The following is a 25,000-nucleotide window of genomic DNA, read 5'->3' on the forward strand; positions in this document are numbered from 1 at the left end:
CAGCTGGGAGCTGCTGTCAACCCCCTACACACATGCACACACACACATTTACACACAGGCACACACACATGTGCGCACACACACACACACACATACACATGCACACAGGCACACAGACATAAGAGCAGCTCTGCAAACTGTCTGTGCCCTCAATTTAAGACAGTGGAGACACCAAGCACTGTCTCTTTCACTTTCTTTGTCTTACATACTGTATGTGCCCATGGCCATGCCATACCAAGCACACACACACACACACACACACACACACACACACACACACACACACACACACACACACACACACACACACACACACACACACACGCACACCATTTCATAAGAGATGGCAAGGGGGTGGTTGAATTTTTCAATTAACTCTTCTCCCAAAAGGCCGATATCCCAAGTGGATTGATAAATTCTGCCTCAAGCTAACAGCCTTGTGACAGAACACTTGCTGGAGGATCAATCTCATGTAAAGTGAATGGCATGATGAATTGTATGTAAAATAAATGACATGAACTGTGTGTGTGTGTGATGTTGTGCAGTGGGATGGATGCAGTTCTGTGTGACTGAGCATGTTGCTTGGGGGTCCTGTATTAGGCCTGGTTTTGGGTGTCTATCGAAGTGCCTGTGTCTAAATCATTAATGAGCTTGAATCAAGACTGTCTGTCTCGCCCATCATCAGGAGACCCCATTCTTCCCTTCACAACCAAATATTAGTACACACACACACACACACACACACACACACACACACACACACACACACACACACACACACATACCCTCATGCCATCACACCAATACACACATGTACTCATATAAACATACATGCCATGCAGACTTCTCTCTCTCTCTCTCTTTTCTCTCTCTTTCTTTCTCTCTCTCACTCACACACATACACACACACTCACTTGGTATGAATTACTGTGCAACTGTAACACAACCCCTTCCCTGTGCAAGGGCCCACTAACCCAGACATAGTGAGTGTGCTCCTTATGAAAAAGTAATGGGGGCTCCCAAATTTCAACCCCCAAAGCCACAGACGGGCGGTTTCTGATCTGTCATAACACACCACGTGCATTAAGGTTGCCCCTCACCGCCTCGCTTTCTGCAGCATTGGGGTCACGGTCTCCTCCCATTTGGGCCATGTGTGCTCAGAGATCTCACAGATATAGTTTGAATTTTTGTCTTGTTTGTTTTTTCTAAGGGTGTTCCACCATCATTAGTTCTGTTTTAGTTCAGTTTAGTTGAGGTTGAAGGTGTGCTTTGTTGTGCTGAAATGGATTTTCTCGCACCTCCTCTTGTCACCTTTCTTTCTCTCTTTTTTGTCACACACTCTCTTAGAGCTACTGTACGTGTGTGTGTGTGTGTGTGTGTGTGTGTGTGTGTGTGTGTGTGTGTGTGTTTGTAAGGACGACAGTGTGATAGGTATGGTATGTGTTGTGTTGGGATTGAGAGGTCCTGGGAGACAGGGGCGGCTCTAGAGATGCCAGGCTGGAGCTGGACTGCAGGCTAGAGGAGGGTGGTCTGCCCTGTGGTTTGGGCTGGTCCACAGTCTCATGAAACATTTAAAAATGACCATGCAGGCCTCCCCAGAGTGCAGTTATGCTTTCCTGCTGCATCAGCACTACTGTGGGGGAGTGTGTGTGTGTTTGAGTGTGTGTGTGAGAGAGAGAGAGAGAGAGTGGGTGTGTGAGTGTGTCCCCAAAGAGGCTATGGTGTAATGCCTCAGTGTGTGTGTGAGAGAGGGCACTTTGTCTCCATCCGGCTGATAACACTCTTAGAGGGGTTCAATGTTTTTAGGGCAACCACACCCTAACCCCTCCACCCCTAACACTCCCCCTCCCTCAAACACACACCCACACTCCCCCACATTCACTCACACTCCATCTTTTAATGCTCACTCTGTTCCCACCTCTTTTGTCACCCCCCTCCCTCTCTCTCTCTCTTTCTCTCCCCCCTGCCCCCTCCCTCCCTCCCCCTCCCTCCCTCCCTCTCTCTCTCTCCTCTCTCTCTCTCCCTCCCTCTCTCTCTCTCTCTCCCTCTCTCTCTCCCTCCCTCTCTCCCTCTTCCTCTCTCTCTCTCTCTCTCTCTCTCTCTCTCTCTCTCTCTCTTCACCCCCTGCCTCCCTCCTTCCGCTCCTCTGGTGCTGTGTTTTTCTCTGGGCTGCTGGGCTGTGGAAAGACGGCTCGTTGGCTTTTCAGCTCGAGGAAGTGGAGTGTGTCCAGTGAACAGTGTGTGTCCAGAAGACGGCTGGGAATGGGGGGGTTACTAGGCTCTCTGCTTTTGGTTCTCATCTTTGCAGAACTCGGTCACACACAGAGAAAAAGGGTCTAGTGTGAAAAAAACCCTTTCTTTTCTTTGCTAACTGACAAGTTCAACAACACAAACCCTCCTGATGGTGGTCTTTACAATAGAAATAACGAAATAAAGAAAAGAAATTGCTTTTGTGAGTCACATCACTGTTGTGCTTATTACTACAGTCACATACACATATATATGTTGTAGTGTAGTGTCGTATTAAAGCCAGTAGTACTCTTGTCAGCTGCATTTACGTTCAAACCTTAAGCATAGCGCTGTCTTTGGGATTAGTCATTGTCCTCAGTGCAGAGTGTTGTTGTAGCACATCGACGAAAGGGAGAAAAACAGATGACATGAAGACAAAGGGATGGGTGGATAGCTGAGAGAGAGAGAAAGGAGGAGGAGGCCAGGGAGAGCTGTGTGTTTTTCCGTCAGAGGCAGTGCTTTTTTCCAGCAGAGTGGACGGTTGAGCTCCGGGCGCACTGGGGACAGAGAATCGCTCTCTCTCTCTCTCTCTCTCTCTCTCTCTCTCTCTCTCTCTCTCTCTCTCTCTCTCTCTCCGCCTATGTAGGTGTGTGTGTGGTGAGGATCAGGACGTGCTCACACTCTCTCAGCTGTGCTTTCTGCAAAATTATACATGTGCAGTGCATACACACACACACACAAGCACACACACATGCACATGCACATGCACACATACGCAGTTACACACAAAACTTGACACCATCAAGTCAGCGCCCACACACTCACCAGGCACAAATGTGCTCTCAGCTTCATATAAAGTGGTCCGCCTCCTCCTGCGTTGTAACATGCACACACACACACACAACAGATACACACACAACACCTCTGGGTCAGTGATGGAGAGCAGAGCACTTCTGCCCATTTTTTTCCTGTGGAGTGTGTGATTTTCCCTCTCTCTCTCTCACACACATACACACACACACACACACACACACACACACACACACACACACACACACACAGACACACACAGACAGACACACACAATCCCTCTCTCCATCTCTCCTTCTTTCATACAACCCCTCTCAGACCATGGGCTGTTCCATCTTTGAACACCACCGCTCCCTCCTCTTCACACAAACACCCTGTGGAGAGATTACTGGACCGTAGTGTTGTCTCTCTCTCTCTCTTTCTCTGTCTCTCTCTATCTGTGCCTCAGGGGAATATTTGTGTGCGTGCTGCAGTAGGCTAAAAATACCCCTCTCACGCAGATCTGTGTTCACTTGCTCCTGGGGAGGGGCTGCACCCACACACACACACACACACACACACACACACACACACACACACACACACACACACACACACACACACATACACAAAAACACACACACATATACAGGTCTTCTAGACCCTTGGAGGAGAGGACCATGCAGCAGTGTGTTCTCATGACACACACACACACACACACACACACACACACACACACACACACACATAAATGCAGTCACACACACACCATTAGGTTAACGTTTAACATCCACGAAAGAGTACAGGAGTGTGTTTTCAGCTAACGGAGTTAACGAGATGCCTGCCTGTCATCTCCACTTAACGGCCGCGGCCGCCACGGAGCCTTCTGATTGGCTCAGGGAGTGAGTGTGAGGTTCACATGGACGCCTCGTCACCCACTCCATTTGCAGCGAGCGAGGCTGTAAACCACATGAGAGGCTAGGAGAGCAGCTACACATATATATACACACACACACACACATACACACACACATATACACACATATACACACAGACTTCAGGAGGTCTCTTTGAAGGCCCTTGGCCTATGCCTCACTGAACAACAAAGCTTGAGAATCAAAGCTGAGAAAGAGAGAGATATTCCCACCGGGGCACAGAAGAACCACCATGACAGGAAAGCTTTTTTTTTTATGCCAACTTGGGACACGGCGAGGACCAGCTCAACCAAGACGACAAGCATTGTATGGACATCCTGTACCCAGAGATATGTTTCCCAAGAGGAACTCACAAGTAAATCACAGCGAGTGCCATGTATGGCATTCCTACATGTTGGCCTCGGCCTGATATATCTGCCGTCTAGAGCACATAAATGTAAAAATAGAGCCCATCCAGCTAGCTGTAGAGAGCCCAATCTAACCCTTAATTAGTAGTGCACTCAGAACATCTACTCAGAGCCTGTCATAATTGATGTGCCTTTAACAGGGGCCCTGACAGGACCTTCTCTGGTTTGAATTGGGCCGCCTGTTCTAAAAACACACTGCTCCTTTTCTCCTCCGCGCTGGCAAATGTCTGCACACCGTAATTAGCCAACGTGTCGCCGTTAGTCATTCTCCTTTCCCAGCGCTCTCTCTTTTCATTTCTCTCTTTTTTCTTCTCCTTTTTCTTCTTCTTCTTCTTCTTTTTTTGTTCAGCGTCCTCTTTACTACTCTTCCGTTTTGACTGGAGTGTGTGCTCTGTGAAAGTCAGAGCATCCTTTCTCTCCCCTCCTGTGGCGGTTACTAAGGTGCCATTTTGCTCGGCAAGAACAATTAATGGGGGTGGGGGTGGGGGTTTGAGAGCAAGGCCACCTTCAGTTGTCCCTCCTTCTCCCTCGGCGATGGACGTGAGTGGCTCCTGGCCCTGTCAGTCTTGTCCTCGTGGACATCTGGTTGGACGTGTGCCCGAAAAAGGCATCGGTATACACACAAGGACTACTGAGAGGTTGCGCTTCATAAATGAGATGAGAACAGCGCTGGCATTGTGCGCTGCTTTCAATGCTCTGAGGGGAGGATAGAGTGATGCTAGACCGATAGATTTGTAAATAGATAGAATGAGAGGGAGAAGGAGAGTATGATGAAATGTAAAGCAGGAAAAAAAAGATGATGCAAGTGCTGAACGCGTATGCTATTCAGGGTGTCCTGTGAGAAACTGGCTGTTGGTCAGCTTGCGTCATTGTGCAGTCTGAGACTGTGTTGGTATTGATTGTTTGTTTGTTTGTGTATGTTTCTGTTTGTGTATCGGAGTGTATCCTTTCCATTGTCTCCATCGCCATGACTACTCCACTCCATCCTCCCAGTGGTGGGACTGTAGTGAGGAGCACCATTACCTGCAGTCTTTAGCTTCCTGTGCCCTCTGGCTCCCATCCCCACAGGCCTGATGAATAATGGATTGTTTGCTCGACAGAGTGCAGGTATAAACGCTATAGGGGCTTCCTGCCTGCAGCCAGACAAGCTTTACATGCTAGCATGCTTCAGGCCAAGCTCGAGTAATGTAGACTTCTGGAAGGTGATTTAGCCAAAGGAGCTGTGATATTTTCCCACATGGACAGAGCAAAGGCACACAAAAGAGGTCAGATGGAACAGATTTTGTTGTCTCTTTCATCACGACTGCAGTCTGGACATGTTGTGGCAGCACCGACCGAAGCCGAAAAGGCAACTTGTGCTAGTGCTAACCGGCTAGCGCCCACCTCCCGTCCTCCATTTCAGAGGAAGGATCGGTTGACACTGGTGCTGCAGCAGAACTTGGTGACTTGGGGGGTTGGCTGCTGACCATGCGAAAGTGGAGCAGAGTGGAGGGGAAAGCGTGGCACCATCATTCATCATCTGCAAGGGTAGTGGGTCATTCCAGCTCTCGCGCCCTTGCGCTGTGCTGTGCTGTGCTGTGCTGTGCTGCTTTGCTCCAGTGGGAACGCATTCAATCTGCTCTGCTGGCTCTGTGCATGCATGCTCCACTGAGGACTGTGTGTGTGTTTGTGTGTGTGTGTGTGTGTGTGTGTGTGTGTGTGTGTGTGTGTGTGTGTGTGTGTTAGAATGAATGATGGGAAGAGTGATGACTTCTGTTTCAGCTAAAGCCAGTGCAGCATGTGAACTGGAGGCAGCAAGGCTCCAAAGTATGCACACGAATACACACACACACACACACACACATACACACACACACACACACACACACACACAAAACATGAATCCCATGCAATAATCATGCAGTATGCATTTACCCACATACAGTATTGTGTTGGTATGTGAGCTATTGTTGAATGCAGTTTCATTTGGCCGTGTGGGTTCGCAGTGCGTGGACCCAGCCTCAGATATTATGGGATAATGCAGAGGTGTCCCACTGTCAGTCCTCTATGTATGTATGAGTAAGCCTTAGTGGTGAGAACAGAGAGAGAGAGAGAGAGAGAGGATAGACAGCTATGTACACCTGTAATACTTCACTCCCCTGTCCTTGACTCGTTCTGTCATTCGTGTGTGTGTGTGTGTGTGTGTGTGTGTGTGTGTGTGCAATTAGTATGAGTGTGTACATCCTTTAGTAGACTACCTGTCCTTGATATGTGGTGTGTGTGTGTCTGTCTGTCTGTCTGTCTGTGTGTGTGTGTGTGTGTGTGTGTGTGTGTGTGTGTGTGTGTGTGTGTATGTATAGTGAAATAAAGTCCACATTTGTCTTGCAGTAGCGAGGCTGGTAGTCCACACCTCCCTTCCTGCTCCTCCCCTCCTCCCTTCTCCCTCCCTCTCCCCCTCCCTCCATCTCATCTACTCCTCCCTCAATCCCTCTCTCCTTTCGCTCATGTAGGTCTTTTCCACTGCGTTTAGGAGGTGTGTGTGTGTGTGTGTGTGTGTGTGTGTGTGTGTGTGTGTGTGTTTGTGCGTGTGTGTGCGCGCATGTGTGTCTGTTGTGTGGATGCTTGTCTTTCTACTTGCATCAACAGGCATAGAACCATAAAGATGGTCATTATATAGGGCTGGTATTGTTATATAGGGCAAAGATAATCTTTACATTTCCTTTGAGTGCAACAGATTGATCAATACAGGCCTTGAGGGAGCCATCAACACATTCGTTGCTATCCATTTAGTAATACTTGTATAGTGCTGGAATTAGGAATGGATGGGTGTTTTGGATCAATTTTCATTCAACACATTTCAATTCAATAATGAGCATTGTACTTATGAAGGTGTCTCACATCAGTGGAAGCAGTGTTCCTGTACAGTACAGTAAGTGTTGTTGAGGACTAGGCAGAGGGTGGAGAGGTATGGTGAGGGTCTCTGTGCTGCGTTGTACCAGGTACCATCTCACAGCCAGGGTGTCTTTCTGCTCCGGTTACGTAATGCTACTTAACTGTGTTTCACTGCACTCCGCACCTCACACACACACACACACACACACACACACACACACACACACACACACACACACACACACACAAAACACGCATGTATCAGTGCAGAGTGCACACACTCAGGGACCATGTGTGTGTAGGCGTGTGTATGTGTGTGTGAGAGTGAGAGAGAGGGAGAAGATAGAGAAAAAAAGTCATGAATAAAGAGATGAATAAACCAGAAGAGAGGGAGAGAGAGGGAGGGAGAGAGAGAGGGAGAGAGAGAGGTTAATTGAGGCTCAGGACATCTGGTGCAGCACCAGACTTACTTATGACAGCTATGTTTTACCTTACCTGTGTGTGTGTGTGTGTGTGTGTGTGTGTGTGTGTGTGTGTGTGTGTGTGTGTGTGTGTGTGTGTGTGTGTGTGTGTGTGTGTGTGTGTGTGTGTGTGTGTGTGTGTGTGTGCACATACAGTATGTGTGTGAGTGTGTTAATTACTGGCAGCTTGGAGCCAGCCGTCGCATCAATGAAAGTCTCCCATCCCCAATCTCTCAATTACGGCCGAGCGGGAGACACAGAAAGTGCATTAATCCTCAAATCCCCTCCTTGTCTGCGCAGCCGAGGAGCCGCGCGGTGCTAAACACACTCTTTTAGCCCAAATTGAATATATCAGTTAAGCTCGAGGCTGGATGGAGGAGAGGAGGAGGAGGGAGAGGAGAGGAGAGGAGGAAAAAAAGAGAGGGGACTTTGTGCAGAGCTGACAGTGGATAATAATGATTCGCGCTTCAGTGGGGATGCTTCCAGAATGCTCCGCACTCCCTGAGCTGTGTCACTGCGGGACGTCTGATGGAGAGGAGGGGGGCGGGGGGGGGGGGGATGTAGAGAGTGATGTGGCGCCTCAGAGCCGTCTTAAGATAAACACGAGGAATTTGAGGAACTGTCTGGAGGCACAGCTCACGCACGGATGGTCGAGTCACCCTGTGTGCAAGGATGAGCTGTCCATCAAAATAACCCCCATTAAGGGAACAGACGCATGATCTAAACGGACAAAAGTGCGTAATGGGGGATGTTAGAAATCTTAGAGATGATTGCTTGGAAAGTAATGTGTGTGTGTGTGTGTGTGTGTGACTGCCTTGCTGTAGAGGCAGCAAACTGGACTGTGCCCACATGTGCCCTTGTGTGTGTGTGTGTGTGTGTGTGTGTGTGTGTGTGTGTGTGTGTGTGTGTGTGTGTGTGTGTTGTACGTATTATGTGTGTTGTACGTATTATGTGTGTGTCAATGCTTTCTCAAGGTGACCTTGTGGCCGAGGACAGGAACACGTTCACACACACACACAAACACACACACACACACACACACAGTCACAAGCAACCTCCGTTTCCGGTGGGAAGCTGATAAAGAGCGCACTATGCCCCCCCCCTTTTTTCTCTCAGCCTTTGCCACTCTCCACTTCCTTCTCTACAAGCCTCGTCGTCAAGGCGACCGGGCCCACGGCAGCAGGCAGCGTAATTAGGAGTGCCTCCATTCAATCCCCCCTCAGCCCCCCCCCCCCTCCCTCGCCCCTGTGCTCATATCCCTAATATACCTATACATAAAGTGTCCGCTCGGGGCGGCTATCGAGTTTTTCGGCCATTTGACTGAGTGTACCTGGGCAATTCGCTTGGGACAATGGGAGTCGGTGGGCTACACATCTCTGTCTGATTTATGTGGCTCTGAGTGCCGCTCTACGACGCTGCGCTCTGGTGTCCAGTTTCAGTCACCTGCGGCGGCGGCGTCACCCGGGAGGCCCCGAAAGCTTGGAGAGGGGAGAGGCGAGGGAATAGGAGCTCACTGAGGTGTGTGTGTGTGTGTGTGTGTGTGTGTGTGTGTGTGGTAGGGAGTTGACTATCTACTCCTGTTCCCTCTCTCCCTTTTCACCTACTCTCACTATCTATCTCACTCGGTCTGCAACCCATTGCACTAATTAAGGGTTGTAATTAACAGGTTGTTTATCCATGCTGTGTGTGTGTGTGTGTGTGTGTGTGCTTGTATGTGTGCATGTGTGTGTGCTTTTTTTTCTAGTGGAGTGTAACACAGTGGGAAGACTAGTTCTGATTGTCTCTGAATGAATAGAGAGTTACCTAACTACTACTACTACTACTACTACTACTACTACTACTACTACTACTACTACTACTACTACTACTACTACTACTACTGCATCCCTGCTCCCAGCTCATCCACTCCAATACACTCTCATCCGCTCTCTTTGTAGACCAGTGACCCTGAAGACAGCATAGCTGTGGAGGGGGCTCAGTTTACTGGCGTTAAGGAGCACTGACCCGGGCTTGTGGTCTGTCCTTGGTGTACTGACTCTCTCCAGCTGGGCTACACATATGGTTTAGACTGAGAGAGAGTCGTCGCTGTCATAACCATGCAGGAATGGACCCAGAGAGAGCCCTATAACGGAGTCTTCACTTAGGAGAAGACAAAATCTGGATTTCTTCACTTAAGGGGAGACTCTGAGGGAGAGTCCCAGTGCAGTGGGGCTCAGGGAAGGGGAAATCCCCACTGCAATCTAATGGAATCGAATTTCATTTTGGGAACAATCCTGTAGGATTTCTCCCAATATATGGCGGGATTTAGAGGAAGACAATGGTTTTCCATAGGAATAATCCTTGGGGTCTGGGGATGATCATTAGCTTCTGTGCTAATTGCATTCATTTTTTATACCTGTTAAGTCCGTGCGTGCGTGCCTGCGTGCTTATGTGCGTGGTGTGTGCGTGTGTGTGTGTGTGTGTGTGTGTGTGTGTGTGTGTGTGTGTGTGTGTGTGTGTGTGTGTGTGTGCACCACACTGTGTACAGTGTACATGTGTCAGTGTGTGTATATGTGCACTAAGCAATCATCGCAGCAGGAAGGCAAAGCACACTTCCTCCTGTCCCCCCGGTTACCTGGGCGATGGGACTGTCAGGTCTGGAGGTGACAAACCCTCAATCTCCGTTCTTTTGTGGGGCGGGAGGAAAAAAGGGACAGCCACAGAGGAAGAGAGGTTGTGGAGCCATGACAACAATGTGCTGGTGAGCGTGTAATACCGGACCTGTGTTTACCGAGAGATTAAGGGAGATTTCTCCCTCTTTGTCAGGGTCTGCTGTTTGCTGATGATAAGGGGGAGTCGGGGCCGGCTTGTTCTCCTGTGGAGCGCCACGTCTCTTTCTATTTCTCTCTCGCTCGCTTGCTCGCTCTGTCTCTCTCTCTCTCACTCTCTCTGTCTCTCTCTCTCTCTCTCTCTCTGTCTCTGTCTCTCTCTCTCTCACTCTCCTTCTCTCTGTCTCTCTCTCTCTCTCTCTCTCGCTCTCCTTCTCTCTCTGTCTCTCATTTTGTGCCACACTGCTCACTCCGATTTTTTCTCTCGCTCTCCCCTTCTTTCTCTTTAAATCTCTCACACACCTTCTCTCTCTTCCTTTCTCTCTCTCTCTCTCCTGCTCTCTCTCATCTCATTCTCTTTTCCCATCCCCCCCCTCCTTCCCCTCTCTGCTTACTCTCTCTCTCCCTGCTCACTCTCTCTCTCTCTCTCTCTCTCTCTCTCTCTCTCTCTCTCTCTCTCCCCTTCCCTCCCTCTCTCTTTCTGGTCGGCCAGGGACCGGCTGTGACTGGCTGGGAGACGGCCGAGGCTGTAATGGAGGTAATGTAGCGTGCGGTTTGTGACGAGAGGCCGAGTGGTTCGCTCTTCCAGTTATTCCTCTCCTAGACTGCCTGCCTCTGAGTGTGTGTGTGTGTGTGTGTGTGTGTGTGTGTGTGTGTGTGTGTGTGTGTGTGTGTGTGTGTGTGTGTGTGTGTGTGTGTGCAGGGATGGTGGTCTGGTTTCAGGTGGCATTGCCGCGTGTTATCTGAACGTTCCCCTGCTGAAAAGGTTCAGGCTCATTATTCTCCCTGGCCGACCACCATCCCCCAGACCCTTAGCGTTTACTGGGGCACCAGCAGCTCATACCACTGACCCTGGATCAGTATGTGGAGGGGACAGAGAGACGGGAGAGAGAGAGAGAGCGTAGGGCTACTGCTATCATATCATCATATCGGTAAGCAGAGCCCGGCCATAGATATGCTCCCACTCCGGAAGAAGGAGCGATCCATCTGTATTATTACCTGCAACAGTAGCCTCCTGCCTCTCACTGTACTGCATGGACACGTAAACACGAGCGCTTCGTTGCCATAGAGACCACTCTGCACTGTGTTTCCCCCCCTTATGGTAGCATGCATGGCCGTCCCCTGCTGTTGACCTGTTGACCTGTTAGAATCATGTGGACTTCGTCAAGGGACACACTCGTCAATGCAATAGAGATTGCTATTAAATCTGACTTAACAGCCAGATATAGGCATCTCTACATCACAACTTTGTACTTAACCCGACTCCAGAAACAGCTGTTTTTTTAGGAGTGTAGTGGTGTGTAATGTAATGTCACCATCTATATTAGATAAAATATTGTAAGTAATGACTTTACCCTCCTAGATCCTATATGCCCTTGATTTGAAATTCAGAGAATCTGAACCTGCTATGCTGGGTGGTTTTTATGGCAGTCTTTATTAAAAGCAATATTTTAACAGCAGGCATATCACTCATCTCTGCTTATCAAACAGACCAGGACTGCTTATAAAACCTCCTCTTGTTCTTGGGTAAAGTGCCCCCCGTATCGCTCTCGCTCTCCCTCCATCTTTTAGGAAAGATCATCGGGGAGATGAATAGGTCAGGGTGCTCAGAGATAAATTAACGAGTGCCTTACCCCACACACACACACACACACACACCCCCCTCACCATCACCCTCTTCAGCTCAGTGGGGACGTCGCAGCAACGCTTATGATGCATTAGAGACAAATGTGTGTGTGTGTGTGTGTGAGTGTGTGTGTGTGAGGAAAGTGAGCAGAGGATTTACAGCGTTGGCACTCTCCTTGGCTGGCTTTCTCCAAGGCCCTGTGTGAGAGGAGGCAGAGCATCTGATATAAGGGCTCACCTATTGAATCCTTTCAAAAGGCGCCTGATTGCGAAAATGGGGAGGGAGGAGATTTGAGAGATCGAGAAAGAAAAGGGAGAGAGAGAGAGAGAGAGGGAGGGAGGGAGAAAAAGAATGAAATGAGGACTGTCTTATTACTTATCTTATGTGAGAGCTTAGGGAGAGACCTACATTAACGCAGGGGCATCCAAGCTCTCCATTTTTCGAGACATTAGCTGGTTTCAACTTGCCATTAAAATGCTTTTATTTTAAATAATGTATGAGTGCTGAGAGGTTAGGAAAAAAAGAGATCTGTTGACGGGGAACTAAATGTTCTGAAATGTATCCTCTGATTCGTGCTCTAATTGCATAATGTAACCGGCTGTCCCATGTCATTTAAACAGATTCGGAATTGGCAGCAAGTTTAGCAAGTATCAAAGTCATGCAGATGACGGTATGTGTTAATGAGGACCCTCAGCAGGAGTTCAGCGCTCATCAGAGAGAGAGGGAGAGAAAGGGAGAGAGAGAGAGAGAGAGTGATCAAGTGTTTGGCAAAGGACCTGGGGACTGGGCAAACGATCGGAAAATGCATGTTGTCATGGGCGCGTCTCTATGGGAGAGTCATCATAGACATGTTGTCATGGCCACATCGTCATGGATACATTGTCCTGGGACACTCAAAAGACTCATGGGACTCGAGTGTGACATGTGTCCCGTAATCCCTTCTGAGAAGCCTCTTTCTGCCTCCACCACATCCCAGCTCGATCCCTCCATCTCAGGCCCAGTTGTCTTCCCAGATCCCATCTTGTCCTCCTCCTCCTCCTCTGTTTTCTGTCTGTCTTCCTCTCACTCTCTGTCTTTGTCACTCATCCATTTTTCAGACACTCTGTGAGCCATACATCTTAATGTGCGATTTGCGCAAAAGAGCCATTGTTATTCTCTCTGTGTCCTCCTAATGATCTCTTTCCATCTGCCTCTCCATCTTCTTTTCTCTCTTTCTTCTCTCACTTCTTTCTTTGTAGTCGTTCTCTCATCCCGTATTCTTCTTCATCTGCTGTCCTCCTCTGTTCTTATCTCTCCCTTCCATTCTTATCTCGCTGCCCATTTAGCATCAAATCAGTCCGGCTTATTTTGTTTACATGACGTGGAACTATTACTCATTTATTTTTCTCTCTCTCTCTCTCCCTCCGTTGCGTTCTCCCTCCGTTCAGTTTGATTCAAGTCACTCATCTGTCATTCCATTAGTGTTTCGGTTTTGTCCGCTGCTTTTTTTTGACACATCGCCGTTCAATTCAGAACTGTCACTTTCTATAAGATTTATTTTTACTTTCATCCCCCTTTCCCTAACACATGAATTCACACACACAAACACAAACAAACAACCACACACACACACACACACACACACACACAAAACAAACAACCACACACACACACACACACACAAACACAAACAAACAACCACACACACACACACACAGACTAAAAGCTGAAAATCCCCTTACATGAGTCGGGAATAATTCAGACGCTCAGATCTCCGCTAGGCGCAACTCTTAAACGTGTGAAGTTCTGACTCCCTAAGCTCTCGCTGGGGCTGATGCTGGCAGAGGCGTCTCTGTAAACAGAGCGTCTATCTCTCAGGATGTGGACACAAGAAAGCCCCTTGTCCCCACCGCCCCCCCACTGCCGCTGCCGCCTTATTTTCGTCTCCCCCGTCGGGGAATTTCCTCCAAACCTAACCTTGTTAGTCATGATTCAATCACGGCAAACTATTTCTGAGCGCCTTCAATCATTTAAAGCAACGGCATCTGTCCTGTGACAGCACTTCCAGTGAATAGTGGCAGCAACCGAGTAAATTTCTACCACACACGCACACACACACACACACACACACACACACACACACACACACACACACACCTCATCAGTAACACTGAACATCTACAAACATCTACAAACTGTGTGCTGCTCATAGAGAGAAGGAATGTCATTCGGGCAACGTCTGAGTCTTTAAGAGTGCTCTGAAGCCACATGGGAATCCAATGTTTTGCATTATATAACACCAAGGAACATGTTTGTTTGCATTTGCCAGCAATACTTACCAAGCATTAAATGCCCTAAAACATTTCTCTAAATAAAAAACAAACACTTTTTACAAGCAAGCGTGGCCTTGTGGATTTTGTTTTCCCAGAATGCCCGGGTGATGACTCACTCGTGTAGTGCATGGCTGATGTCATCATCAGAATGGGCACGTTGGGCCGGAAGGAGCGTTGCATACATCATGGGATGCATATTATAGCTCTCCGCCACTGCCGCCGCGGCCACCAATTAGCTCACGACACAAACCGCGTCTTGCCATGTGGGATTGTGGGATGTAGAGTAATGTCCTTCTGAGCCGCTCAGCTTAGTCACGTTGGCTCCAATCCCACGGCTTAATTACGGTGATTTGCATACAGCGTGTAAACTGACCGAAATACACGGACAGGAAGATGATTTAGAGGGAGGAGGAGGAGGAGGAGGACAAGGAGTTGAGATGGGAAAACCCAGAGCAGATATATCTGGGAAGACACTCCATGGGGAGGGGAGTGTTTGGAGATAATTTTCTGGTAATTTCCGGCTTTTCCTTGATTTAACATATGCAGGTGCAGGCTATTAAGAAAGAAATGAGGGACAGAGAGGGAAGATGGGGTGATAGAGGAGAGGGAGAGAGAGAGAGAGAGGGGACTGACAGAGGAGAGAGAGATAGTGAAAGAGTAAAAGGAAGTCAGATGAGGATGGGGAGAACTGGAAAGGCTGCTTCTCCCCATCCCTCCCCTCTCTCCCTGGTGGAGATAGGAATGTTGGCTGACTGTTTTTGAAGTTGTGGGTAAGAGTGCATCTGTGTGTGTGTGCGTGTGTGTGTACAGTATGTGTGTGTGTGTGTGTGTGTGTGTGTTTTTGTGTTGTGACTCACCCCCCCGTGCTAAGACAAAGGCTGATTTACACTCTGCGGGGGGTGAGCGGGGAGGGGGGTCGAGGGGTGGTGGTGGTGGTGTTGCCGTGCCGTTGTGTGTGTGGGGGGGAGGGGGCAGTTCCTGGCCAGCCTGGCCCACCGGCGTTGGCTGCGCTCCCGGACTGCTCCTCACACTGCCCGTGGCGTCTCGTTGCGCATGCTCCTGCGCTGATAACCAAATCACAGCACCCACTCGCTCGCTCACTCACTCACAGATTACTGCCCACTGGGCCTTTCTAAAATCAGCCCCAGAGAGACGCTGACTCTGGAACAGCTCTGGCCCTCATCCCAGTGCCGGATCCCAGCCAGATGGAGCCCATATCAGGCCCAGACCCACCCCCCCTCTGTCTCCTGTTATCTGCGTCACTGTTCAGGAGTGTTCCAAGTCATTTCATATAGGATGGAAATTGCATTTGCGTTTGGAGCGCCAAGTGTCGATTAAGTGTCCATTGTGCAGACAGGCTTGAGGAAAGTGGCAGCTCCATCCTATTTTAAAGCTGCTTCTGCTTCTGCTTCTGCTTCTGCTTCTGCTTCTGCGGTGGTGCACTTACTTATCAAATTAGACTGTGAGCAAACGTCCTCCATCAGATGTGACTGCTCCCGGCGGCCATGTTTCCTCTGGAAGATCACTTAAAGAAGTGGGAGGAACTGTGCTGCCCTTAAATGAGATATTGAGGGTTTCAGATTGTGTGTGTGTGTGGAGGGTGGGAGGTGTGTGTGGGGTAAGTGTGATGCAAGGAGCATATCTCTCTAACACACACAAACTCTTAGGGTATGGAGGTGACAACTCTCTCCTTCAGGCATCTTCTGCAGAGATTTTCCAAGTCAATGCTCTTCAATCATATGCACACAAACACACACACACACACACACACACCACACACACACACACACACATACACATACATGCAGATATGGGCCCATACATAGCCATGTTAACACACAGGTACAACTTCTGTTCTCATAAATGTGCTCCTGCACACACACACACACACACACACACACACACACACACACACACACACACACACACACACACATTTTTCTGTGTGCTTTTTTGGACTGTAATGAAACCTGCAGCACAGGACAGAGGAAATGGGCGCGTCCAATTTATCTTGCCAATCCAGACCCCTGTAGCACCAGCCACAACCCCCACCTAGCACTGCCCCCCCCCTCTCCCTCTGAAGAGAAACCATCCAGTCCTCACCACCAGCGCAGGTTGAATATGTATTTTGTCACGACGTTTCCAGACAGCAGCTTCCTTTGATGGCCGCCCTGCTGGATTAGCCCAGGGTGACGTCTCGCTACATCACCCCCCCTATCACGCGGAGCTCTGACAGGTCGACGCAGGGTTGTCACGGAGACACCTCACCACCCATCCTACGGTCATAAAGGCGTTGGCAGGGCCAGTGTGTGTGTGTGTGTGTGTGTGTGTGTGTGTTTGGGCATGAAGGGGGGGGGGGATTTAACAAGCTGCATCCCCGACGGCTGCAGTGGTGTCTGCTCCTGAGGCTTTAAGTCTATTATCCAATCACTGAGCCGCGCTTACATACAGCATCACCGTAAAACCAAAGATGGGCTTTATCTCCTTAATACCTTATTTGTGTGTTGTGTGTGTGTGTGTGTGTTTATGTCTTGCTGTGTGTGTGTGTGTGTGTGTGTGTGTGTGTGTGTGTGTGTAGGTAAGTGTGTAGGTGGTCTGCGTGAGTTGGTATAATTAAACAGGCATGTGTGTATGGAAGTAGGTGTGTGTTCAGGAAGACTAACAAAAGTATGTGTGTGTGTGTTTGTGTTGTGTTTGTGTTTGTGTGTGTGAAGAGACGGAGTGTGTTGTTTGTCAGAGATGATGATAATCCCAGATGTGTGCACAGCAGACAGCAGCTCACACAGCCAAAGAGGGAGGAGAGAGAGAGAGAGAAGGAGAAAGAGAGAGAGAGAGAGAGTAAAAGAAAGAATGAGATGGAGTTTTTCAGTGCTCAATGATAAGGCCTCAGTGAGTCAGACAGCAAGAAAATGCTGCGTCACTCTCAAATACACACATAAACGCACATGCATATGCCTACACACACACAAACACACACACATACGCACACACACACACACACATTCACACAGGAAGACACACTCTTACGGATTTGTAAATTCTCACACTTGCATGCTCAAGGTTCAAATTCCAACTAACACAGACATTTTTGCACACACATACACCTCACAGCTTGCAGCAAACTTCTAAAAAGCTGTTTGTGAAATGTCTTTGTCCACGGGACATGATTTAGGCTGTTTTGAGGAAAACAAAGAAAGGAAATGAATGCAGTGTGGCGTGCTGTGAGCCCAGCTATTCTACACAAGCCTTTGCATCAGAGTGCTGTCCTTCATCTTTTGTCTGCGTCCACCCTGTGATTTAGCTCTCTATCACAGTCTTAGTCATGCATTGTCAATCCAGTCTCTTCCAGTCTAGTTGTGTGTCTGTATATGTGTACATGTTAATATTATTATATTATGCGTATGTGTGTGTGAGTGTGCCCGGGTGTGTGTGCATGTGTGACTGTGTGTGCGTGTGTGTGTGTGTGTGTGTGTGTGAGTGAGAGAGAGAGAGAGAGAGATTTGTGCATATATGAGAGAATAAATATATACATATGACCTCTAGAGAATGAGAGGGTGAGGAGGGCTGCTCAGTCAGGTGTGAAAGAAGCTGGAGGATTGAATGGGAGAGGGAGAGGGAGAGAGACGAGTGTTCTCTCTGATAAAGCCAGACCATTTATGTTCATCTCTGAGGCAGTAATGGCGCTGCATTGGGACCGTGCCCCTCACTGGATCAGGTAATCTGCCCAAGGAGATCACATGATCAGGAATCAGGTCACATGACGCTCTTTGTTCTAGTAGCAGCACTCCGTCTCTGGGAAATGCTGCAGGTTGACATCACTGGTGTTTAACGGGTGTCTGCCGTTTGTGGTTGGCCTTCCTTGTAAATAAATACGGTGCGCTGTGGATCGTTTGTCGTGCTGGCAGTAAATATTTGCTCTGGGGTTTGTGTCGCCACCAGCCACGGGTGCTCAGTGGCGATGACTTCAGGTGGAAATCAGTGTCACTCTGGCAGGGGATAGGAGGCTAGAGAGAGAGAGAGAGAGAGAGAGAAGGAAAGAGGGGGAGAGAAAGAGAGAGGGAGAGAGAGAGGGGGGGAGATGGAAGAAGGGAGGGAGAGGTTGGGAGGAGGGGTGTGTCTCTGGGGACCAGAAACAGAAATTTGGCAGGAAGGAGTGCAGGGCGTGAGGGGAATGAGTATAAGCTCCAGCAGCAGCGAACACGCACGCACGCACGCACGCACACACACACACACACACACACACACACACACACTCACACACTCACACACACACTCACACACACACTCATACCTACCTCCCATTTCTCGCTTTCCCGTGCTTTTATGCGACCCCCCCACCTCTGCCTTTCTCTCCTATTAAAACCTTAATGGCTTGTGTATAAGACACGCCCTGTGTCTCCCAGTACTCCCAGTCAAAACCACAGCGGGAGAGCAGAAGAGACAGAGAGACAGAGAGAGAGAGAGAGAGATGAAGATAGAAAAGAGAGAGAGAAAGTGTATTGGGGGAGGAGGAAGTGTGGGAGGGCGACAGACAGAAAGACTCATTACCACACGGGCCTAAAGCCTGACTGTGAATCCACACAATACGAAGCCACAGCAGGCACCCGCCCGCACACACACACACACACACACACTAACACACTCAGGCCGTGCACCACAGAAAGTGGGTCACTCGACTGATGTCAGAAGTGGTAAGAAATTAAAAAAGGGGTAATGAGGAAAGTCAGCCCCTCAGGTTCACACACACACACACACACACTCAAACATACACAGACTTACACATACAGTAAATGCACATGCACACATACAAACACACACACACTCTCACACAGACACACTGTGTTGTGAGAGGCTGAGGCCCAGAGGATAAGTCTCAGAGCGTGCAGCAGCAGACATAATGTAGAAACACACACACACACACACACACACACATAAATACACATCATACACATCTTACACACATACCAAAAAACACACACAACTGATAAAGCAGAATTAGCTTTTAAGGCTCGTTTAAAGTAAACATCTTCAAGGCTTCTCATGCATGCTTAACTGTGGGCCTGAATACAGTATAACTATACTCAAATGCTTGAAATGCTTATCATGGCAGAGAGATGGCTGTAGATGATATCTTTGTGTTTCTCTGACACACATTCATTACGTTGTGTTTATCCAAGAATACTTCAGTGAGTTTCGATTTCCAAAGTCTACATTCATGCACCTCAAGAACCTTAAAGGCACTAAAAACTTGGCAGTACTAGCATCCCATCAAGGCACACTCAAGTCCTTCACTGTGGCCCAAGTGCTGGTAATATTACACTACTGTAGGTGGTTTGAAATTATCTTAAAAAGGGAAGAACTGCAACTGCAGCTAACTGTAACTGAAGCGTGTCTCTCTCCTGTGCATGTCTAGTCTATGTGAAGAAATTGAAAATAAAGCTGACTTTGACTTGTCCTGTGTGTGTGTCCTGTACGGTGGGCAGTGGGTGCCAGTGGGGGGTGGACGTGTATGTGTGCTCTGGTCTGGCCCCTGGGTATTGCCCTGAGAGTGCAGACAGATAGACAGGTCTGTGAGTCTGTGTGTGACCACTCTCTCTCTCCCTCTCTCTCCCTACTCTCTCTCTTTCTCTCTTCCCTCTCTCTCTCTCTCTCTCTCTCTCTCTCTGTCCTGGCACTGGGTGTCTGAGCTAAGCTGAGCTCCAGTAGTGGTGGAAAACCTGCCAGTTAAACAGGATCAGGAGAGACAGACTGACTGTGTGATTGAACCAGTCGTGTGTGTGTTGTGTATGTGTTTTTGCGTGTGTGTGTGTGTGTGTGTATTTGCCTGTGTACACTAGTGGAAGAGGGAGCTGGAGAGAGAGAGAGAGTGATTGTTCTGACCCATTTATCATAGACTCCACAGGGAGCTCCCCAGGGGGTCACCACAAGATGAAGTTGAACATTTTGGTTGGCACAGAAACTCACAGAAATTCTTGTTCCAGACACTGCATGCTTGTGTGTGTGTGTGTGTGTATGTGCGTGCATATGTGCATCTGTGTGTGTGTGTGTGTGTGTTTGTGTGTGTGTATGATGCTTGTGTGCTAATGTGTGGTATGTGTTCATGGGGTAGTCTTGTTGTTCTTGTTTTTTCCCCCTGCTAAACACACTACAACCTGCACCCGAGATATTGTTCTTGTTGGTTCTTTCCATGGCTCCTCAATGTGGCCACGCCAGTGTAGTTAGGTACAGTACTAGGCACTGGCTAAAAAGGCAACATATGTTCATAATCCTGGATAGCATAAACATAGCACAAATGTAGCAACGCCCTCAAAATAGCTAAACTTCTTCAATATAATAATCGTGTGTCTTGCTTTGTCTCTGTTCAGATGGGCCGTTCACGGGGACCCCGCCCACCTCGGCTAATGGCGGACCGCCGAGGAGCAGCTTATGCACCACACATGATGCATATCGACGACACTGCCGCCCCGTCCTCGCCCCACCTGAGCTCCAAGAGCCGCAGCAGCCGAGATACGCTCTCCTCGGGCTCGCTGGAGTCCGCCAAGTCGGTAAGTCTGGACCACCACAGTCCCGCAGTACAACACTCGGACACACTGGTACACTTGCACTGAGTGATTGGTGTGGTGTTGGGTACTTGGGTTGATTATGGGTAATGTAGTCTTTGTGTAGTCTTGATACAGAGCTAGTAGATGGCTGGAATGGAACAGATAATAAATGTTAATAATAAATGTTCGACTGGAGTTGACTGTCCAGACACCCACTCACCCACTGGAGTCCCGTCACAATACAACAGTCACATGCACAACAGCCACTTTCTCATACACAATTATTTCTTTTTTATTTTTAGTAATTTTTGTTTTAGTAATGAGTAATTCGTGATACACATTAATGAGTGAGTCCTTATTGCCCACAGCTCTTCTTTAACAAGCGAGCGTGTTACTTGCGAGCGTACTACTCATGGTGTGCATGGCCGCGTGTGCCTGTGTAAGAGCCTTTGATGGCTAGGAGTGGCGGTCACATTGCTGCTTCAAACTGACCCGAACCCACAGCGGCGACCTTCAGGGCTTTCATGAGGTTAGAGTCCAGGTGGCCTCACTCTGCTTTCCACCATATTTACCAGCCTGCCTTCTCTCTCTCTGTCTAACCGCCTACTTTATTAGCCAGTGGTTTGTTGTTCAGCACAGGCCACTGCATCCCTCCCTTCTCTCTCTCTCTCTCTCTCTATCTCTCTCTCTTTCTCATTCTCTTTCTCTCTCTCTATCATTCTTCCGCCGCGTGCTGCCTTTCCACTCGTTTACTGCCTCCTCTGCCTCTATTGCCCCTGTGGGACCCCTCAATGTTCCTCAGCCCCCCCGTCGCCTTCGCCATCAAAGGTTGCCATGGAGAGGGGAGCCCTCCAGGTACCGAATTATTATATTGGATATTCGCTCCTCCCTCGGCTTGACGCTCCGCTGGCTCCGTTTGGGAGGGAGCGCGATGGAATCTCGTTTCCCTCCACGGCTAATTGTTTCCACAACGTTATTTGCATGTCAATTTCAGATCCATCGGGGTTCTTAATGGGGGGACTTTCGCCTCATTTTTCTCTCACTGTTTTGCGAAGAGGTGAAATGCAGACAGGCATGGATGTGGGGGATGATGGAGTGGTGTGAGTAACAGTCTAATGGAACAAGTCCTTGGGCCCATCCCCCCTCGTCCCCAACGCTCCGGCTCCTCTGTGGTTGGCAGAAGGAGAACCGCTGTCCAGCTGATTGATGTTGGCCCTCAGCCAATAAACTTTTGAGGCCCTCAGATGGGAAAGAGGTTTATGTATGACCTCTGACCTTGTGGGTCCGATCCCTATCAGCACTTTTCTTAACGCTTGCAAACACACATGATGTGTGTGTCCGCACATTCATATCTATCTATATATACACCAGCCTAAACAGTCTGCGCAAAATGAAGGAGTCTTGAATTTCTTATTATTCTACTGTGCCCTAGTTCAAATACTGCAGCAGCAGTTTTGCTAAAGAAAATCAATGAGGGGCTTTTGTTAAAACTGCTCTCGGTGTTGATTGATCAGCAGTTCCTTTCTTGTTTATCATTTTTCAGGCCGGGCTGCTGCCGACTCTCCTTGCTTTGTCCTTCCAGAACGGACAGACGATTCTGTAACCATAACAGTATCTGTGATGAGTCACTGCTCGGCAGCTTTGATTGGTTCAGCAGACACAGCATTGTGATGTCATGGAGGAAGCATAAATCTCCTTTCTCCCTGTAATTTGGTGTCATTCCGCTGAGCAATCTCTCAGTTGCTCACCCCACCTCGAACCCTCCCTCACCCCTCACCCAGCCTCCCCCCCCCAACAACCTAGAATCACCCCAAGACTCCAGATCCCAGGGAAAAGGAGAAAAAAAGAGGACATTTGCAAATTAATCTTTCAACCAGCAATTACTGTGATTATACAGTGTGCATGCGAAAGTCTGGAAAGCCTTTCCTGGTCCGGCTCATGTTTCAAATACTCTTTCTCTCTCTCCCTCTCACTCATCCTCTGCAGCCTATGTTGAGTTTGTTTTCCTCCTTGACGGAGTTAACGTTTCGGCTAAACGTTTAGCCTCGACGGCTAAGCGTTTTGTAGGATTCATTTTGGCAGATGTCAACACTTTAAATTGGTAGCGAGCCATTTGAGCCTTGCTGGATAACACTGTCAATGTAAATTTAATCCGTTCACTCATTCCCTCCCAGTCTCTCTGCATCCCTCTCACACTCTCTCTCATTCTTTTTCTCTCTCTCTTTCGCTTTCTCTGGCTCGATTCTTGTGTGAAATCTCGGAGTGTTTTTGAGCGTGGGAAGGAGGGGCTGATTTCCATGCGGCGAACTCCCACAGAGACCCTCCCGGTGATGAGAGATGAGAAATGAAAGGCAACATGAACGCACATCAAGCGAGGAGAATCCTCACCCACGCAGACCTCGGGTGCAGGTTGTAGTGCGTTTAGCAAGGGGGAAAAAAAACAAACGGTTTTCTCTCCCTCCTCTCTGGTTCCATCTCTTCTTCCCTCCTTCCCTTCTCTCAGCAGAGCCACGGTGCCGTTGAAATCCAGTGGAAGTAAGAAGTCGAGCAAAATGTTGCTTGGCACCCCTGTTAGTGCCTGTTCCAGCTCTCAGAAATGCTCCACACAACCTTGTCTCATCAGTAGGCCGAGCGGCTGAATTCAGAGCAGATGTTCAGATACTGGGCCCTTTATAGTGTCCCTTTGAGCTCAGGTCAGATTCACCTCATTGATTCTATTGTTCTCGTAGGTGTCTGTCTGCAAGTAAGTGTGTGTGTGTGTGTGTGTGTGTGTGTGTGTGTGTGTGTGTGTGTGTGTGTGTGTGTGTGTGTGTGTGTGTGTGTGTGTGTGTGTGTGTGTGTGTGTGTGTGTGTGTGTGTGTGTGTGTGTGTGTGTGTGTGTGTGTGTGTGTGTGTGTGTGTGTGTGTGTGGGTTACGTACGTGTGCCTGTGTGTATTTTTTCACTCTGTATGCAGTGGTCTTATGTTATAGGTGAACCAAAAGAGCACTGTCATCACATTGGGCCTTTTGATGTGGCCCATAGACGTTTGTGTGCTCTTTCTCTCTCTCTCTCTCTCTCTCTCTCTCTGTGTGTGCTTTGCTTTGTACCCCATCAGCTGATGTGTAGGTTGAGGTGCTTTGTACCCCAGTGGGCAGCTGATGTGTGTGGTTGATGTGTGGTGTGGCTGGTGTGTGTGTATATGTGCTGTCCAGTGTGTGTGTGTGTGTGTGTGGTGTGTGTGTGTGTGTGTGTGTGTATGTGTGTGTGTGGTGTATGTGTGGTGTGTGTGTGTGTGTGTGTGTGTGGTGTGTGTGTGTGTGTGTGTGTGTGTGTGTGTGTGTGTGTGTCTTTAATAAAAATAGCCTGAATAAAAGATGATCGTCTGGAGAGGAGCTGTCCTCCCCACTGCCCCCCACGAGGGATGTCTGCCATGCTCAGGGCTCATGAATAAGAGAGAAAGAAATCCTCACTCACTTCACACACACACACACACACACACACACACACACACACACACACACACACACACACACACACACACACACACCATTTTCTGTAATGCAGCCACCCTACCTCCTCAGTGAGGTTTGTTTATACTAACAAACACCCCCCCTCCCACACACACACATATACACACTGATAGACACAAATAGCCTCTTTCCCTAAATATTTCCATGAATACACTCAAACACAGGAAGAACTGGTCAGGTACAGTGCTTCCATTTGTATACTTATGAATAAAGTCCTCCTGGAGACAGATGATGTTAGGCCACACCAGAGGCAGAAGCAGAGAAACGTCTGTGAGAGAAACAGAGAAATAGTGTTTTCATTTTAGCAAGCATCTACATATCTCCACTGTTCCTCCCAACTAGCAGTACAAATGTTTCAGCCCCGAGGCTAGCATTTTAATGAGCCACTTTTAAACACATGTTAAAAACAGAAATTCACCAGTCATGTTAGTTAGAAAGCGATAAATAAAAGTCCTTTAATCTCTTTTAAATGAGACCAGTGAGCTGTGTGTGTGTGTGTGTGTGTGTGT

General features: G+C 48.6%; 1 protein-coding gene and 1 long non-coding RNA gene across 2 annotated transcripts in view; both read left to right on the plus strand.

Annotated features, from left to right (window-relative positions):
- bcr (BCR activator of RhoGEF and GTPase) overlaps nt 1–25,000 on the plus strand; it is an 85,525-nt gene that overhangs the window by 27,614 nt on the left and 32,911 nt on the right. Inside the window, 2 exon segments of the mRNA XM_048258622.1 lie at nt 20,804–20,840; nt 20,842–20,983. Coding sequence (XP_048114579.1) covers nt 20,804–20,840; nt 20,842–20,983 — 179 coding nt within the window.
- On the plus strand, nt 22,750–23,535 carry LOC125304396. Its single transcript, XR_007195233.1, has 2 exons — nt 22,750–23,389; nt 23,484–23,535. It is a non-coding gene; the product is annotated as an uncharacterized LOC125304396 (long non-coding RNA).

Source organism: Alosa alosa, chromosome 12, assembly GCF_017589495.1.
Source record: "Alosa alosa isolate M-15738 ecotype Scorff River chromosome 12, AALO_Geno_1.1, whole genome shotgun sequence".
In the NCBI taxonomy this organism is placed as follows: Eukaryota; Metazoa; Chordata; class Actinopteri; order Clupeiformes; family Clupeidae; genus Alosa; species Alosa alosa.